Source organism: Anomaloglossus baeobatrachus, chromosome 5, assembly GCF_048569485.1.
Source record: "Anomaloglossus baeobatrachus isolate aAnoBae1 chromosome 5, aAnoBae1.hap1, whole genome shotgun sequence".
NCBI lineage: Eukaryota > Metazoa > Chordata > Amphibia > Anura > Aromobatidae > Anomaloglossus > Anomaloglossus baeobatrachus.
Genome location: NC_134357.1, coordinates 524,961,470 through 524,980,198, shown reverse-complemented (window position 1 = coordinate 524,980,198; position 18,729 = coordinate 524,961,470). Strand labels below are relative to the sequence as shown.

Genomic DNA, 18,729 nt, shown 5'->3' with positions numbered 1-18,729 from the left:
ACAGGGAATGGGTGATGGTACAATAGGTGAGGACAGAGCTGGTTATGGTCTCCAAACTGGAAGGATCAAAGCTACAACATCATTATAGGAATATATATACTACAGATGTAACGCCCAGAAAAGGGGGTACTCGGTCCCGGGCGGTAACAAATGGGAATGTCACTCTGGTGGCCGTTGCCCAGTCCCATGCTCTGGACCCCTTTTGTTAATGGGAACTATTTACAGGGGAGATAAGAGGTTTTTGTCATGTGACGCCACCTGTGGATTGCGGTTAAGGATGGATCACCGCCGCTGCTAAATGTGGGTACTCCCAGAGCTGATTATCGTGGCAGCTGTGATGGTAGGCCCTCTGCAGGTAGGGCCATGCCTGGGAGATGTAGTGGGGCAATAATGGAGACTACACCAGGTTGTCTTTAACAGTCTCTACTCACTGTGAACCCAGGGATTGCTGGTTCAGGTCCCAGGAGTATCAGTGCCAATGTAGTGACCCAGGCTGCTCTATCCCCAGCACTCTCTGTAGATTGAGACCCCGTAGCTTGAAGCGTTTGGGAACCCCGACTGTCCCTTTAGGGGTACAGTCTCCTTCTCAGTACAGCGGGCAGTGCGGACCATGTGGGGAGGTAAGTGTCCAAACCCCGATCCTAGTTTACTGCTGATGCCCCTAGATTATTTGGTTCGATGAAGTCTGTGAAGGTATTTGCCAAACAGTATGAAACTTGCGCTTGACCAAGGGCCCTGTGCCCCGTTCGTGCTCCGGTCCCAGCGGTATCTCCGGTACCCGTCCTGGCGACCTCTCTCCTGTGTCCCCGGGGTCACCGTTACACGGACCGAGCTCAGGCACGTCCGCACACCTCTTCTGCGTGCTATCCTCTCCCGACTCCTACTGACTGACTGACCCCTCCCACCAGGCTGGCTAATCCCAGGGACTCGTTCCTATGGCGTCCTTACATGGTTAACTCTTTATGCCCAGTGTGGAGAGAACTAGGATTTAGATTGTGTTGGTGGAATCGGTACTGGTACTCCAGGTCCCAGGGGGTAGTTCCTGCATCCCCAAGAGGATGCAGTTCCCTGTAGTGCCCTGAGGGTCTCAGGGGCACTACACTGAGAGATGAGATTACAGGAGAAGAATAAGTAAAAGCATATTAGGAAAGTGTTAGTTAGGCTGAAAGAAAAGGGGTCTCATTAGTAGTGGAAACCCCCTTTAACAGAACACCACATTTATGCCCATAACTTTAGCTTATCATGTCTGATCCTGATGGAAGTTCTCTTTAAGCAATATACAGTTATTGCCACCTGCACCCAGTAATGGGGAATCTCCACATACCTCCTCCTGCAGAGCCGCACACTAGATATATGGCTGCTCTGTGCTTACAGGACCTGTGATGATGTCACATGGAGGGGAGGAGTCAGGGGTCACATGGTCAGCTCCTCAGTGTATGCAGGACTCTGCTGTGCTGGGTGTCATGGTGCTGGATGAGGGGAAGGTTATGTGTGGGGTCAGGAGGGGTTTACAGTGTGGGTGTAGCAGAGCCTTGTGTGTACGACGTGTACGGAGCAGAGCCGTGTGTGTATGAGGTGTACGGAGCAAAGCCGTGTGTGTACGAGGTGTACGGAGCAGAGCCGTGTGTGTACGACGTGTACGGAGCAGAGCCATGTGTGTACGACGTGTACGGAGCAGAGCCATGTGTGTACGAGGTGTATGGAGCAGAGCCGTGCTCAGAGGATCAGTGTATATCTGTAACGCTCGCGGCAGTTGTTGTTGAGGCGGTGAGCGGGAGTGAACCCACTGGAACACAGGGGAGACCCGGGCTTACCCTTTAGTGTGAGGGGCTCTGTGCCGCCCCTGCAGCGGTCGAACCGCTCGGATCCGGGGGTTGCGGCCACTCAAATGTAAAGGGGACTATTTACAGGCGATAAGAGTTTGTGACGCCACCTGTGGTTCGCAGTAAGGGGAGTACCGCCGCTGCCGATGGGAGTACCCGGGGAAGATGGAGTGGGGCAGCCAGATGTCATTCCCTCCACGGGTAGGGGAGACCCCGGGACTCTGGATGGTGGAATGCTGGTTGTAGGGGAGCGCAGGTCTGGTTGGCGTAAAGCTGTTCGAGCCCCGCTCCCTACTTGTTGGTAGTGGAGCTGCGCTCTCAAGAGCTCACGTTTGGGCCTTCTGTGGGCTGCGTGGGTTGGAAAGCCCCATCCCCCTCGTTGCGCTAGTGCCCCTGATCTCTGAGCTTCTTGGGGACAGTCCATAAAGTCACTATCCTCCGCAGGTTAATTGTCGGGTTGCCTGAAGCCACTCCCGACCTAGGGTCCTGTACGCCGCTGTGCTTTCGGTCCTGGACTGGTTTTTAGACTCGAGCTGCTGATCGTTCTCCAAGACTAGGTCTAGGCACCCAGCCTCAAAACCCTGTGATTGGTTCTCCGACTCCTCCGGGCCCAAACCACCGTCTTCGACCCAACCTCTAACACCCAGGGAGACACACATTCCCCCAGCTCCTCACTCCTCGAGAGCTACCACTGTTCTGTCCTACTTCCCTCCCACCAGTCTGCCTGACCCCTAGGTGGGCGGCCCTATTCCAGCTCAGCAGCCCACTGGTGTGTCCGACAGGGTGTGGTGTGAGGTGTGGTTGGGATTTCGATGCGGATGGAGGCAGTACCATAGGTTGGGAACCCAGAACCATGGGGGGTTGAGCCCGGCACTAAAGGGCAGAAAGTGCAGTACCCTGTAACGCCCTGAGTAGTCCAGGGGCATCACAGCTCAACTAAACGACTGCTGCGAAGCAGACACTAGTTACCACTCCCAGGGTAGTAACCTCCACTGTGGCAGCTGACCCCAGGAGAGGAGTTAGACTCAGGTACAGGCAGGGTGGACTAAGGCAGACAGGACAGTGGGTAAGGCAGGTATGGTGGGCATGGCAGGGACAGATAGGTATCGAAGGTGGGCACAGGTACAGGTGACGGAACAGGGATAATGGGACCTGACAGCTAGCTAGCAGATTGTAAGACTAAGAGCATTGCGCAGACAACTCCCCTAATGGGAAGGTAAATAGTTGAGAGGGATTTCTTGGAAATGACGCACCAGCCCTTTAAGAGGACATACCCGCGGGACCTGTGGTGTGAGCACAGGCCCCGGGAGGAGGAAAAAGCTGGAGCACACATGGACAGCCGTTGGGCAGCAGGGGAGGACGCAACCTGGCCTAAAGGAGTCTCTTCTCCAGCATCTTGTCTTCAGAGATGGTTGTTGAAGACATGGCAGTGGATGGGGTAAATTGGATTTGGATGGATGCTGCTTGAGCGGCTTCTTCCTGATTCCTGAAAGGAAGACAGCATTGGCCTTCAGGGTAGTCATCACTGGGGTTTCAGGAACCAGTCATCTTTAGCGATAATTCTGCCCCCAGTGAAGCACCTCACTGGATTCCAGTCCATTGCAGGCCCATGGATACAGAGTCAAGGAAGACCTAGGACAAGTGGACGGGACAAATTCGGAAGCACCAGGAAAGATATCTTCTCCGTATGTGAAGCTCCCACTTGAATTTCAAATGCTGGGAAATGAAAGATATACAGTTAGGTCCAGAAATATTTGGACAGTGACACAATTTTCGCGAGTTGGGCTCTGCATGCCACCCCATTGGATTTGAAATGAAACCTCTACAACAGAATTCAAGTGCAGATTGTAACGTTTAATTTGAAGGTTTGAACAAAAATATCTGATAGAAATTGTAGGAATTGTACACATTTCTTTACAAACACTCCACATTTTAGGAGGTCAAAAGTAATTGGACAAATAAACCAAACCCAAACAAAATATTTTTATTTTCAATATTTTGTTGCGAATCCTTTGGAGGCAATCACTGCCTTAAGTCTGGAACCCATAGACATCACCAAACGCTGGGTTTCCTCCTTCTTAATGCTTTGTCAGGTCTTTACAGCCGCAGCCTTCAGGTCTTGCTTGTTTGTGGGTCTTTCCGTCTTAAGTCTGGATTTGAGCAAGTGAAATGCATGCTCAATTGGGTTAAGATCTGGTGATTGACTTGGCCATTGCAGAATGTTCCACTTTTTTGCACTCATGAACTCCTGGGTAGCTTTGGCTGTATATGCTTGGGGTCATTGTCCATCTGTACTATGAAGCGCCGTCCGATCAAAACTTTGCGGCATTTGGCTGAATCTGGGCTGAAAGTATATCCCGGTACACTTCAGAAATCATCCGGCTACTCTTGTCTGCTGTTATGTCATCAATAAACACAAGTGACCCAGTGCCATTGAAAGCCATGCATGCCCATGCCATCACGTTGCCTCCACCATGTTTTACAGAGGATGTGGTGTGCCTTGGATCATGTGCCGTTCCCTTTCTTCTCCAAACTTTTTTCTTCCCATCATTCTGGTACAGGTTGATCTTTGTCTCATCTGTCCATAGAATACTTTTCCAGAACTGAGCTGGCTTCATGAGGTGTTTTTCAGCAAATTTAACTCTGGCCTGTCTATTTTTGGAATTGATGAATGGTTTGCATCTAGATGTGAACCCTTTGTATTTACTTTCATGGAGTCTTCTCTTTACAGTTGACTTAGAGACAGATACACCTACTTCACTGAGAGTGTTCTGGACTTCAGTTGATGTTGTGAACGGGTTCTTCTTCACCAAAGAAAGTATGCGGCGATCATCCACCACTGTTGTCATCCGTGGACGCCCAGGCCTTTTTGAGTTCCCAAGCTCACCAGTCAATTCCTTTTTTCTCAGAATGTACCCGACTGTTGATTTTGCTACTCCAAGCATGTCTGCTATCTCTCTGATGGATTTTTTCTTTTTTTTCAGCCTCAGGATGTTCTGCTTCACCTCAATTGAGAGTTCCTTAGACCGCATGTTGTCTGGTCACAGCAACAGCTTCCAAATGCAAAACCACACACCTGTAATCAACCCCAGACCTTTTAACTACTTCATTGATTACAAGTTAATTAGGGAGACACCTTCAGAGTTAATTGCAGCCCATAGAGTCCCTTGTCCAATTACTTTTGGTCCCTTGAAAAAGAGGAGGCTATGCATTACAGAGCTATGATTCCTAAACCCTTTCTCCGATTTGGATGTGAAAACTCTCATATTGCAGCTGGGAGTGTGCACTTTCAGCCCATATTATATATATAATTGTATTTCTGAACATGTTTTTGTAAACAGCTAAAATAACAAAACTTGTGTCACTGTCCAAATATTTCTGGCCCTGACTGTAGGTCTCATCCAGAGTGTTGCATCCACGAAAGACATTGTCAAGGACTCCAGAGGCATCTGCCTTTGATCTGGTAGGCAGTTTCAGAGAACCGAATACCCTTATCCAGTATGGACACAGACAAGGTCAACGAAGATTTGTTCTCGCCTAAAGTCACCCTTCTACAGTAGAAACACAGGCCCATGGCTCAATACTGGAGTTCGTTTGTTGATTTTTTTCCTGTTTGTGTCTCTCTCCCAGTGTTGTTTTATTTTAGTAGTAAGACTAACATCTTGCTGCCCAGATCACTAACCAGGGCTAGCCCAGGGTCAGCAAGGGCTTAGACACGTGATAACGGGGGGGGAGAAGGACCAGTCTAGTGATGATAGGGAGAGCAGGGTTCAGTCTTAGGTGAGTGTTTAGGAGTCACCCCTACCCCCTCACCCTATCATCAGTGCCCCTTTAATAGCTTTTTTCCTAGTTTCTTCCTCTCGTTTGCGCCACACTCTGGGCATCTCTTCACTCTGTCGTGATCTATACTTTTCTGCCCATAGTGTATTTTTGCATAGACCTATAGTTTCCCATTATCAAAAACTGACTGATGGACAGTTTTATTCTGGGAGCTGTAAAACACTTTAACCCCTTCATGACCCTACAAGATTGCATTTTTCCCTGCACATGTAGGCTAACCTGAGCATTAAAAAAAAAACAAAAAAACAAAACAAAAACTTTACGTTTGTTATGTACGAATCATACTGTCAGGTCAGTTTTACCATGTAGTGAACATGGGAAGTACAAATAAACTATTGTGGAATTGCACTTTTTTTTGCAATTTCACCGCACTTGGAATTTTTTTTACCAGTATACTATGTGGCAGAATTAATGGTCTCATTCAAAAGTACAACTCTGCCCGCAATAACCAAACCCTCAAACAGCTACAGTGAGGAAAATAAGTATTTGATACACTGCTGATTTTGCAAGTTTTCCCACCTACACAGAATGGAGAGGTCTGTAATTTTTATCGTAGGTACACTTCAACTGTGACAGACAGAATAAAAAAAAAATTCCAGGAAAATCACAAATAAGTATTTTATACAATAGAAAAACAGAACTTAATATTTTGTACAGAAATCTTTGTTTGCACTGACAGGGGTAAGACGTTTCCAATAGTTCTTGACCAAATTTGCACACACTGCAGCAGGGGTTTTGGCTCACTCTTCCATACAGATTTTCTCCAGATCTTTCAGATTTCGGGGCTATCACTGGGCAAGTTTGAGTTTCAGCTCCTTCCATAGATTTTCTTTTGGGTCAGGTGTGGAGACTGTTTAGGTCACTCCAGGACCTTGAAATGCTTCTTACGGAGCCACTCCTTAGTTTCCCTGTGTGTTTCGGGTCATTGTCATGCTGGAAGACCCATGACCCATCTTTAATGCTCTTACTGAGGGAAGAAGGATGTTGGCCACAATCTTGCAATGACCCCATCCATCTTCCCTTTAATACTGTCCCCTTTGCAGAAAAGCACCCCCAAAGCTTCACAATTGGGACTTTGTTCTTGAGGTTGTACTCATCCTTTTTCCTCCAAACACGAGTGGGGTTGATACAAAAAAAAAAGCTCTATCTTGGTCTCATACTTGACCTTCTCCCATGCCTCCTCTGGATCGTCCAGATGGTCATTGGAGAACTTCAAACAGGCCTGGACATGTGCTGGTGTGAGCAGGGGGACCGTGGATGCCCTACAGGATTTTAATCCATGACGGCATAGTGTGTTATTAACTGTAATCTTTGAGACTGTGGCCCCAGCTCTCTTCAGGTCATTGACCAGGTCCTCCTATGTAGTTGTAGGCTGATTCCTGACATTTCTCAGTATCATCCTTACTCAACAAGGCAAGATCCTGCATTAAGCCGCAGACAGAGTAAGATTGACAGTCATCCTGTGTTTCTTCTATTTTCTAATAATTGTACCAACAGTTGTTGCCTGCTCACAAAGATGCTTGCCTATTGCTTTGTAGCCCATCCCAGCCTTGTGCAGGTCTACAATTTTGTCCCTGGTGTCCTTAGACAGGTCTTTGGTCTTGGCCATGGTGGAGAGGTTGGAGTGTGATTGACTGAGTGTGTGGAGAGGTAACATGTTCAAACATGTGCAATTAGTACAGGTAATGAGTGAATAGGAGGAGGGCTTCTTAAAGAAAGAATAACATGTCTGTGAGAGCCAGAATTCTTGCTGGTTGGTAGGTGATGAAATACTTATTTCATGCAATAAACAGCAAATTAATTATTTAAAAATTATACAATGTGAGGTTCTGGGGTTTTTTGGAAGGGGGGATTCTGTCTGTCATAGTTCAAGTGTATGTACTATAAAAATTACAGACCTCTCCATTCTTTGTAGGTGGCAACTTACAAAATCGGCAGTGTATCAAATACTTATTTGCCCCACTGTATATAATGGAAAAATAAAAAAGTTATGGCTATTGGAAGAAAAAACAAAAAAAAAAAAAGGAAAATAGCTAGGTCAAACAGGGGTTAAAAGTGTCCTTTAGTCTCATGTGCATTATGATTACTGAGAACTAGGCTGGCTTAATAACTGGGAGAAATCAATTATTAATCACTACAAAACCATCAATTTATTAGGATATAATATAAATACAGATTAGCTTAGTCAACAGCCATTAAGCTTAAAGGGGGTTATCCACTACTTGGACAAACCCTTTTAAAATAAAGTAGTCCCCCTTGTAAAGTAAAAACTCTGTACTCTGATCTACTGTACTGGTGCCACGCTTCTCAAGGCTCACATGACATTGGCAAAACGATCAATGGCTGCTGCACTCTCATTTCCTTCCTTTGAGGTTCACATCTTCATGTGTGGAATAGAAGAGCGGAAGTAGAGAGAGCGCAGCAACCTAATAGTGTCCACTGATTAGAGGGACTACTTTTTTAAGAAGAGGTTTTCCAAATAAGGGTCACTTTCTTTAATATGCCATGACTGTCAGATTTCAGGAATTGCATAGCTGGCAAATATAGAATGGGAAACTGGCATGTAACCTCTGGTTCCATTTGCTATTCATTTACTGTGCTCGTCATTTCCTGCAAACTGTGCTATCTGCACAATGACAGTGTCCACTCTGCTGTCGACTCAGATCAGTGATAATCAGCTGGCAAGAGAGCGGTGTTAATATCTGGCAAAGACCAGTGACATCTCTAGCGGGGGCAGCGCTAGTCTCCTGCATGCCGAGTCAATCGCGACAGCAGGATCTAGGGGGTTAAAACACCCCTTTTAACACTAGTGGCCCTTCTTGATTGAAATCGCTTGTGCCGATAGTTGCCATAGCACCCTGAGACCATCTGATGACCTCAAGATATGGTGGCCTGTTAGAACAGGCGAACAGTCAGAGTCAGTGAGACACTGACAGGTTTAAGGCACTGCAGTACATGAGAACTGCAATGCATGAGACCAACAAAGTAACAAATATCAATGTTACTGCGTGGGACAGAGTGGAAAAGTAAAAAAAAAAAAAAAGTTAAAACACGTAAAAAAAAGTTCAAAAGCACACAAAAAAACGCACTCAAATCACAAAGAAAAACGTTTTGACAAAAAAATGCAGAATTTGCGTTAAAACAAAAGTTCACATAATTGGTATCGCCGCATCAAACTGAAGCATCACATCACACAAGCATTTTGTAAAAAGTGATAGAAAGGGCATGTAAAAAAAAAAAATGGTAGAAATAAAATCTCAAATAGTCTTACAAAAAACAAGCCCTAATCTGGCAAAAAAATAAAAGGTTACAGCTCTCAGAATATGGCAAAGCAAAAACAAATTAATTTTTAAAAAGGATTCTTTTTAGTGTGTAAAAGTAGGAAAACATAAAAAATGTATAAATCTGGTATAGCTGTAATTTTACTGATCTGAAGAATAAATCGGTCTTCTCATTTTAAATGGCACAAAATATAAACACAGTAACTGAATTGCTATTTTTTTTTCATTGTGCATCTGAAAAATCTGAATAAAAAAATGTTATTAACCCAAATATAGTACAAAAATAAATCTTCAATACATAGTGCAACAATTAAGAATAAAGCAGTCTTGATGGGCCACGCAAAAATAGAAATAAGAACTATTCTTGGCTCATTAAACCTCCTGAAAATCGTAATAATCATCGGTTCACATCCTGTGCTCTACGCTGAGCGCTTAAAACAGGGTCTCCGTGTGAATCCCTAAAAATAAGATTCGGACAATTTCTAAGTTGTATTGATTTCCAGAGCCAGTCAGCCTGGGGTATGCATGTAAAAACTAAGATAGACCAAAGTTATTCCAATAAACATTTATTAATGATCAGCAAAGAGAAGTTTGAAATGCATTTATACCTACAAATGTTAATAAGACTAGACACCTGGCTGATTTATAGTGTTTTTTTGGGTGCTATTTATATTTTACAATAAAAAAACATTTATTGGTAATTGCAAATAATTTTTAAATCATTATTTAGGGTTTTAAATATCTCTCCCATTCTAATGTATGGTATTTGATATCACTTGACTATAATTGCTGTATGATTTATTACAAATTTGTGTTATTGACAAGTAAAGAGGCAAAAAGGTAATGGCTACTTCTACATGTGACTTCTCAGATGCTTATTAAGAGCTGATTTTGCAGTAAAACATTTGCCACATTTGCATGAATACGGCTTCACCCCCGTGTGACTTCTCAGATGTACATTAAGACATGATTTGGTGACAAAACATTTCCCACATTCTGAACATGAAAATGGTCTCTCCCCTGTGTGCCTTCTCTCATGTGATTTAAGAACTGATTTCTGAACAAAACTTATCCCACATTTAAAGCATGAATACGGCTTCACCCCGGTGTGACATTTCTGGTGTCTATTAAGATGTGTCTTTTGGTTGAAAGATTTCTCACATTCTGAACATGAATATGGCTTTTCCCCTGTGTGAGTTCTCTGATGGTTAGCAAGATCTGATCTCTGTTTAAAACATTTCCCACATTCGGAACATGAGAATGATTTCTCCACTTTCTCATTTATAACAACAGAACTTCTGTCTGGAACAAATATCCTATTTTGAGGAAATGAATATGAAGTCTCTCCCTTTTGAATCCTTTGATGTTCATCATCCTTATTTTCATTTTGAATTTGCTTAACAGTCTGTAATGAATCAGGAACGAAGAGGAGTTGGACAGGGTAACATACTTTATATACATTGTGAGGTACTAGGGGTATAGATGGGACAATGACAGACTGTTCATGTGTATTCTGTGTGATACCACGGTCATCCGTTGTAAAATTTGTAGATATCTCATGGTTTTTTGAGCTTCTGAAACGTTCACCTACCAAAAATAAAATTGATATTTTCTTTTAATTTTGGTTATATAATTTAAATATATTAGTATTTTATAACATAGTTACTTAGGTTGAAAAAAGACCCAGGTCTATCTTGTTCAACCTTCCAACAGTTACCATATTTTTGGTTTTACAAGACGCACCGGATTATAATACGCACTCCAAAAATTAAACCATATCCGACAGGAAATTTTCTCCCAATTCTCTAATATCATGCATTCTCATCTTTCCTGTATTTCATCAACCTAACTTACTGTCTTGAACCAGTCACAGGAGAAGTTTCCTAGCTCCTCGCTTCCTTTCACCTTACAACCTGCACCAGATTATTCCCTCTCACCAGGGGCGGAACAATCGCGGTCGTAGGGATCACAACTGCGACCGGGCCCGGGGGTCCAGGGGGCCCGCCGGCCCCAGCTGGATGTGGGTCTATGAGTGCAGATCCAGCTAAAATGCACACTGCTGGCCAAACAGAAGCCAGCAGCTTTTATCAGAGACCCAGTGACTGAGGGCGGCGCATGACAATGAAGTTATGCATTGCCATAGCACGGACGCCAATGAAAGCTACCGGCTTCTGATCACTGGCTCCACAGGAGGACGCCGCACGATGTGGGTGCCAGGGTGGGGGAGGGGGGGGGGGCGTGTGGAAGCACAATAGGGTTTTTTTTTTCTTGCGTTAGAACAGAGACATATTTACCAGGAGAGGGACAGTATATACCAGGAGGGCGCCAGGAGCGGGACTATACTAGGAGGGAGACAGTATATAGCAGGAGGGCCACAGGATTAGAACAGTAAATACCAGGAGGGAGAGAGTATATTCCAGGAGGGAGGCAGTATATGCCAGGAAGGAGACAGTATATCCCAGGATGGGCAAAGAAGGGAGACTACCAATAGGTGGACATATATACCAGCATAGGGAAAATATATACCAGGAAGGAGCCAAGCTGGGTACATTAGAATAGGATAGGGGACATTATTACATAATGGGGGAGGAGCACAACTTGTATGTCTTTATAGGATTTAGATCTGACCAACATGTGGGGAGGGCCCAGGTCCAACTTTTGCAACAGGGCCTATTGAACTCTAGTTACGCCACTGCCTCTCACCTCTTCCAGTCCATCTCTGGCTGTCACTACACACCTAGCTAAAATATTTAACCTCTCCCTTTCATTCGGTATCTTGCTATCTGGCTTCAAATATGCCATTATACAATCATTACTTAAAAAAACAACTGAACATCTGTCAGCCAGAACTGCGCTGCTAAATATATCTCTTATTTCCCTTATGTTAGTACTCTCACCCATTAAGCTCTGCACAGTTCCCCCCCCCCCCTACATCTCTTGTCTCTTCTTTGTCTACTACCCTCTCTGTTTCACAAATTGCCTAAGACTAACAACCTTAATAATCTGAACCTTCCACTGCTATTTCCAAGACTTCTCTCGTGCTGCCCTAATTCTCTGGAATGCACTACTCCAGACAATTTGATTAATTCCCAGTAATCCCAGTTATAAACATGCATTTTTTTACACTGTCCCACTATTATACCTGATGTAACACCTATACCGACATCCTCGCTTGGGAGGGGGACAGGACAGCGAGGAGACACCGGTATGGGCATTACACCTAATTAATCTAATCATGTCCTCATAATCTAGTCCCTCATATCTTCTGTTTACACACAGTCCATGCACTTAATAGCACTCTGTGAACAGTTCATGCAGCATTATTTGAATCCACTATTTATTATCTTGATGACTGGACCACACGTTTTACCATATTACTTTTATGTCTTACCTATTTCCTCATAGATTGTAAGATTGCGAGCAGGAACCTCACTCCTCTTGGTATCTGTTGAATTATGTGTTACTCTGATATCGTCTGTATATGTCTCCTCTGAATTGTAAAGTGCTGAAGAACATGTTGGCCCTATGGAAATAAAAACTATTATTATAGCCACTCCAAAAGCCTGCAAAATGGCTGAGAAAAAAATATATGATCATATGTACAGACTCACTAAATACAGAAAATGGGTGTGTGAAAGTTACATCAACTTAGCTTCACCGCAGCAAAAGAAGTTTATTTATTCCTGTTACCTGGTGATGTGAGGAGCTGGGGAACCTCCATCATGACAGGATCCTTTATCATAGTGGGATCCTCCATCATAGCGGGATCCTCCATCATGATGTCCTTGTACAGATCTTTGTGTCCTTCTAAATACTCCCACTCCTCCATGGAGAAATAGACGGCGACATCCTGACGCCTTATAGGAACCTGACACATATAATGATACCGTCATCCCCCCGATCCCTTCATAGCGTTACTGTTTAATGTCCCAGCATTCCCAGCAGTGTCACCTCTCCAGTCAGCAGTTCAATCATCTTGTAGGTGACTTCTAGGATCTTCTGGTCATTGATGTCATGAAGTATCAGGGGGTGAGGTGGAGGCCCCATGATTGGGCTCAGGGGTCTTTCACATCCCTCAGACACAGGGTCCTGACAGCGATCACTAGAGGTCTTCTTCACTACTGTGTAATCCTGGATATGGAGAGACACATTAATAAATCTCACTACAGACATTTCCAGAGTCCTCACCTCTCCAGTTCTGTCCATCTGTTATTCCATGGATAAGTATGATGTAATGTGAAGTCATCAGAATCTCTCACCTCTCCAGTAAGCCGGAAGAGGATCTCTAGGGTGAGGTGTAATATCCTCTCCGCTATTTTATTCATGTCGTTATTCATCTTTGATGGGTCAATCAGCAAAATTATCTTATATAGAAGATCTGAGAGGATCCAATATTGTAGGGAACTGAATAGAGAGAAGATGAGTTAATGTAAAATCCTAAGGAATAACATACAATAATACAATTATTTGAGATAAAAGGAGAACATATAAGGAAATATAAAGCGTACATATTGTAGTCTCCCTATTGCCATGAACTGGGACTTGTAGACATTTCCTTTATGTGAAAGTGTCTCAGGCTCTGACATAGGTTTGTCTTCAGATGCTACGGTCAATTTCTGGCCACAAATGGGTTGACAACATGAATTTCATATAAGGACATTAGACCATCATGGGTCAGAATAGTCACACATAAAACATACTTTCTTCACTGGTATAATAATTGACTTATTTGCAGTAATGTAATAAAAAATTGCAGAGGACCAATGGATTCTATTGTAGTTGACTGCGTTGTGGTGCCTGCCTGAAATATACGGATATTGAAAAAAATTAATGTCTGATAAAGCAAATTACTAAAGTTTATTGCTCTGTCAGGTAAAACTTCCAGGACTTTGAAACGTAAACCCTGGCGTAGCCCCTCACGGTAGGCTGAAATGCAATGTCGATATAGCCTTATTGGTTCACTTTGGAGAAGAGCAAGTCTCCTGAAATGTGGAGACGGCAGAGAGTGAGAGCCGAGGAGACAGCCCGAGAGCAGAGAGGGAGCACCGAGGAGACGGCCCGAGGGCAGAGAGGGAGCGCCGAAGAGACGGCCCGAAGGCAGAGAGGGAGCGCTGATTACACAGCCCGAGGGCAGAGAGGGAAAGCCGAGGAGATGGCCCGAGGGCAGACAGAGAGTGCCGAGGAGACGGCCCGAGGGCAGACAGGGAGTGCTGAGGAGACGGCCCGAGGGCAGAGAAGGAGCGCCGAGGAGACCGCCAGAGGGCAGAGAGGGGTGCTGATGAGTACTGAGTTATTGCCCTAAAGACAGAATGAAGCGCCAAGGAGGCTGCCTAAATGCTCGGAGGAGCGCCGAGAAAACAGCCTGAGGGCAGAGAGGAGCGCTGAAGTGATGGCAAGAGTGCAGATAAACACTGCCTAAGTGAAAAGAGGTCAATGAGTACACGGCCAGAGTGTGGACTTCTAAGAACAAGAACTAAGATGTGCAATAAGAAAGGTAAGAGGATAGATCCAGGCAACTACCGTCCAGTAAGCCTGACATCAGTAGTATGCAAAGTTTTTGAGGGCATTTTAAGGGATGGCATGCAAAAATATGTTGCAGAAAATAATATAATAACTGCCAGACAACATGGATTCATGAAAGATAAGTCGTGTCTAACCAACCTGTTGGGGCTCTATGAGGGGGTAAGTGCAAACCTGGATATTAGTAATGCAGCTGATGTGATTTATTTGGACTTTGCAAAGGCATTTGATACTGTACCACATAATAGCCTTATACTAAAGCTCCAGAAGCAAGGACTAGGGGAAACTATATGCAACTGGGTAAGGAATTGGCTAAAAGATAGGAAGCAAAGAGTAGTCATATGTAGTAGTAGTAGTAGTCAATGGTACATTCTCTAAATGGGCTATAGTCAGCAGTGGGGTGCCGCAGGGATCTGTGCTAGGACCAATTCTTTTTAATCTCTTTATTAATGACCTTGTGGATGGGATTAATAGTAAAGTGTCAGTCTTTGCTGATGACACCAAACTATGTAGGATATTAAAAACTGACCTGGATAGTACAATATTACAAAAAGATCTGGATAAGATGTCAGAATGGGCAGATACTTGGCAAATGAGATTTAATGTTGATAAATGTAAAGTAATGCACCTATGACGGAGTAATCCTATAACTGCGTATACATTAAATGGAAGTAAACTCGGGACTACAGAACAGGAGAAGGACTTGGGTATTCTCATTACAAATAAGCTGAGAAGCAGCACTCAATGTCAAGCAGCAACTGCTAAAGCAAACAAGATTCTAGGGTGTATAAAAAGAGAGATAAGATCCCGTTTTCCCAACGTATCGTTACCCCTCTATAAATCACTTGTAAGGCCACATCTGGAATATGGGATCCAGTTTTGGGCTCCACATTTTAAAAAGGACATTCAGAAGTTAGAGTCAGTTCAAAGGCAGGCAACTAGACTACTAAAAGGAATGGAAGGCCTCCCATATGATGACAGGTTGAAAAAGTATAAAAGTATAAAAATGTTTAGCTTAGAAAAAAGACGTCTCAGAGGAGATCTCATTTATATGTATAAATACATGTGTGGTCAATATAACGGACTGGCACATGACTTATTCCTTCCAAAGACAATACTAAGGACCAGGGGGCACTCACTGCAAGTGGAAGAAAAGCAATTCCGACAGCTAAATAGGAAAGGGTTCTTTACAGTTAGAGCAGTCAGACTGTGGAATGCCCTACCACAAGAGGTAGTAATGGCAGATACTATAACAGCTTTTAAAAAAGGGCTGGATGATTTCCTCAGTACACAAAACATTGTTGGTTATAAATGATTAAGTGACCAAATGTAGAACTTGTGGAGGAAGGTTGAACTAGATGGACCTAGGTCTTTTTTCAACCTTCGTAACTATGTAACTAGGTAATATGATCGGAATCTTGAAAGAAAGTTGATGGATCTGTGTCACTTATGTGACAGAGCAGGCAGGGACATTTGATCAGTGAAGAATCCAAAAAGACGTTTAATGGGACTTGGAAAAAATAACACCAAACATAGATATGGTGCTTTAAGGGTGCTTTACACGCTGCGATATCAGTATCGATATCGCTAACGAGCGTACCCACCCCTGTCGGTTGTGCAACATGGGCAAATCGCTGCCCGTTTCGCACAACATCGCTTACACCCGTCACACTACTTACCTGCCTAGCGACGTCGCTGTGACTGTGACTCCTTTCTAAGGGGGCGGTTCGTTCGGCGTCATAGTGACGTCACTAAGTGGCCGCCCAATAGCAGAGGAGGGGCGGAGATGAGCGGGCCAAACATCCCGCCCACCTCCTTCCTTCCTAATTGCCGGCAGGATGCAGGTACGGTGAGTTTCCTCGTTCCTGCGGTGTCACACATAGCGATGTGTGCTGCCGCAGGAACGACAAACAACCTCGCTACTCACCCGTCAACGATTTTTGGTGTTGGAGCGACCTCTCCAATACCAACGATTTTAACCTCTTTTGCGATCGTTTTAGGTCGCTCAGAGGTGTTACATGCTGCGATGTCGCTAACGACGCCGGATGTGCGTCACAAACACCGTGACCTCGACGATATATCGTTAGCGATGTCGCAGCGTGGTAAACCCCCCTTTAGAGTCTGCTATATGGCCACAAAAAAAAACAAAACAGATTTGAAGCGCCAATCGGTAATCAAACACCAGGGAATATGGAACAACAGTCCTTAGACTAAACTCCAGCAGGGTTGGCAAAATATTACAATCCCACGTGGCAACTGATCTCCAATCTCTAAGGCCTAAAACACACGGCATGAAAATCGGTGAGGGAGGAATGCGATTAAACATCGCATTCCACTCGGACCAATATTAGCCTGTGTGTCAGCACCCAAGAGCAATTATTTACTCAGCCCTAATCGGACTGAGAAAACAATTGCAGCATGCTGCGGCTGTAATGGGTTCCTGGTTTCTCTCGCACCCATTCAAGTCTATGGGGCGAGAGAAAAATCGCACTACATTCGCGGTACACCGGTGTGCCGCGAGTGCAGGGCGAGAATGGCAATAGCAGGCAATGGAGGAGAGCGGGAGATAAATCCCTCCCTCCCCTCCGCGGGCCCACCCCTCCTCAGTGCCGGCCCGCCCCTCCGCAGCTGTGGTCCGATCACAAGATCGGACCTCAGTCGCAGTGACACTCGCATGACACTCGGCTACCGCTATGCTGCCAGCGTGAGCCGAGTGTCATGCGAGGATCGCACTACTGCCCCGTGTGGACCCCGGCCTAACAGTCCATACTAGGACATGGCCGCAGCAACAGATGAGCCAAGATCCTAATCTGCGCGTGCGCCTCCAAGGCGCCACTTTCCTGAAGGCAGCCGGGAGATTAATGTGCGCACGTGCCAACAGCGGTGCTAGAATACTGACGCCTGCAACCAGATCGATCTGCGCAAGAATGACGCCGGCGCTGAACTTTAAACAGCAAGAAGATAGTTACACCTGAGGCAGCTGAGGGTCTGTGGCAGAGATGAAGACCCTACCAACAGTCCTGCCCCTCCGCCCAATCAGCTCATTGCTCCAAAACTTCTAATAGTTAATAAAGAATAACCAGTGAAGGTACCTATTAAATTAAAGGGATTTTCTACTACTAATATGACCCCCTTTCGTATGTTATAACTATATCTAACACTTTCCGAATATACTCTTACTTGCCCTTCTCCTGTATGCTGATCACTCTGCAGTGTGTATATTCCTATGTTGACGTTGTAGCTTTGATCCTTCCAGTCTTGAGACTGGAATCAGACCAACTGAGCAGGGCAGGTGACTGGTGGGGGTGGGGCTCTGTGTGAGTGACAGCAGCCTGGGCAGCAAGCCCAGATCTAACTTCACTCTCCTGTCATCTACTGTGATCTACTATCTAATGATCTGCACATCACAGCTCTTGTCACAGACTGAAAGGAGAGGAGTGAAGTTAGATCTGGGCTTGTGTGCCCAGGCTGCTGTCACTCACACAGAGCCCCACCCCCACCAGTCACCTGCCCTGCTCAGTTGGTCCGATTACGGTCTCCAGACTGGAAGGATTAAAGCTAAAACATCACTGTAGGAATATACACACTGCAGAGAGATCAGGACACAGGAGAAGGGTAAGCAATTGTATATTAGGAAAGTGTTAGGATAAAATAAAGGGGGTCTCATTAGTAGTGGAAACCCCCTTTAACAGAACAGCACATTTATGCCCATAACTTTAGTTTATCATGTCTGATCCTGATGGAAGTTCTCTTTAAGCAGTCTACAGTTATTGTCCCCTGCGCCCAGTAATGGGGAATCTCCACATACCTCCACCTGCAGAGCCGCACACTAGATATATGGCTGCTCTGTGCTTACAGGACCTGTGATGATGTCACATGGAGGGGAGGAGTCAGGGGTCACATGATCAGCTCCTTAGTGTATGCAGGACTCTGCTGTGCTGGGTGTCATGGTGCTGGATGAGGGGAAGTTTATGTGTGGGGTCAGGAGGGGTTTACAGTGTGGATGTAGCAGAGCCGTGTGTGTACGAGGTGTACGGAGCAGAGCCGTGTGTGTACGAGGTGTACAGAGCTGTATGTGTGCGACATGTACAGAAACGCGTGTGTATGAGGTGTAGAAGAGCAGAGTGTGTACAATGTGTAGAGACTCACGGAGTGGAGCCGTGTGTGTACGATGTGTGTGGAGCGGAGCTGTGCTCGGAGGGTGAGTGTGAATCAGTGTGTATGTGTAACGCTCGCGGCCATTGTTGTTGAGGCGGTGAGCGGGA

At 45.1% G+C, this 18,729-nt stretch overlaps 1 protein-coding gene across 1 annotated transcript; it reads right to left on the bottom strand.

The window, feature by feature from the left end:
• Positions 1-9,351: 9,351 nt before the first annotated feature.
• Positions 9,352-18,328, bottom strand: LOC142310439 (gastrula zinc finger protein XlCGF66.1-like). The gene is made up of 6 exons (XM_075347965.1): positions 18,273-18,328; positions 13,204-13,348; positions 12,896-13,075; positions 12,635-12,812; positions 12,336-12,467; positions 9,352-10,531 (listed from the first exon to the last, which is right to left on the bottom strand). The coding sequence occupies exons 2-6, from the start codon at positions 13,279-13,281 to the stop codon at positions 9,798-9,800; spliced, it is 1,302 nt and encodes a 433-aa protein (XP_075204080.1). The 5' UTR covers positions 13,282-13,348; positions 18,273-18,328; the 3' UTR covers positions 9,352-9,797.
• Positions 18,329-18,729: the final 401 nt, after the last annotated feature.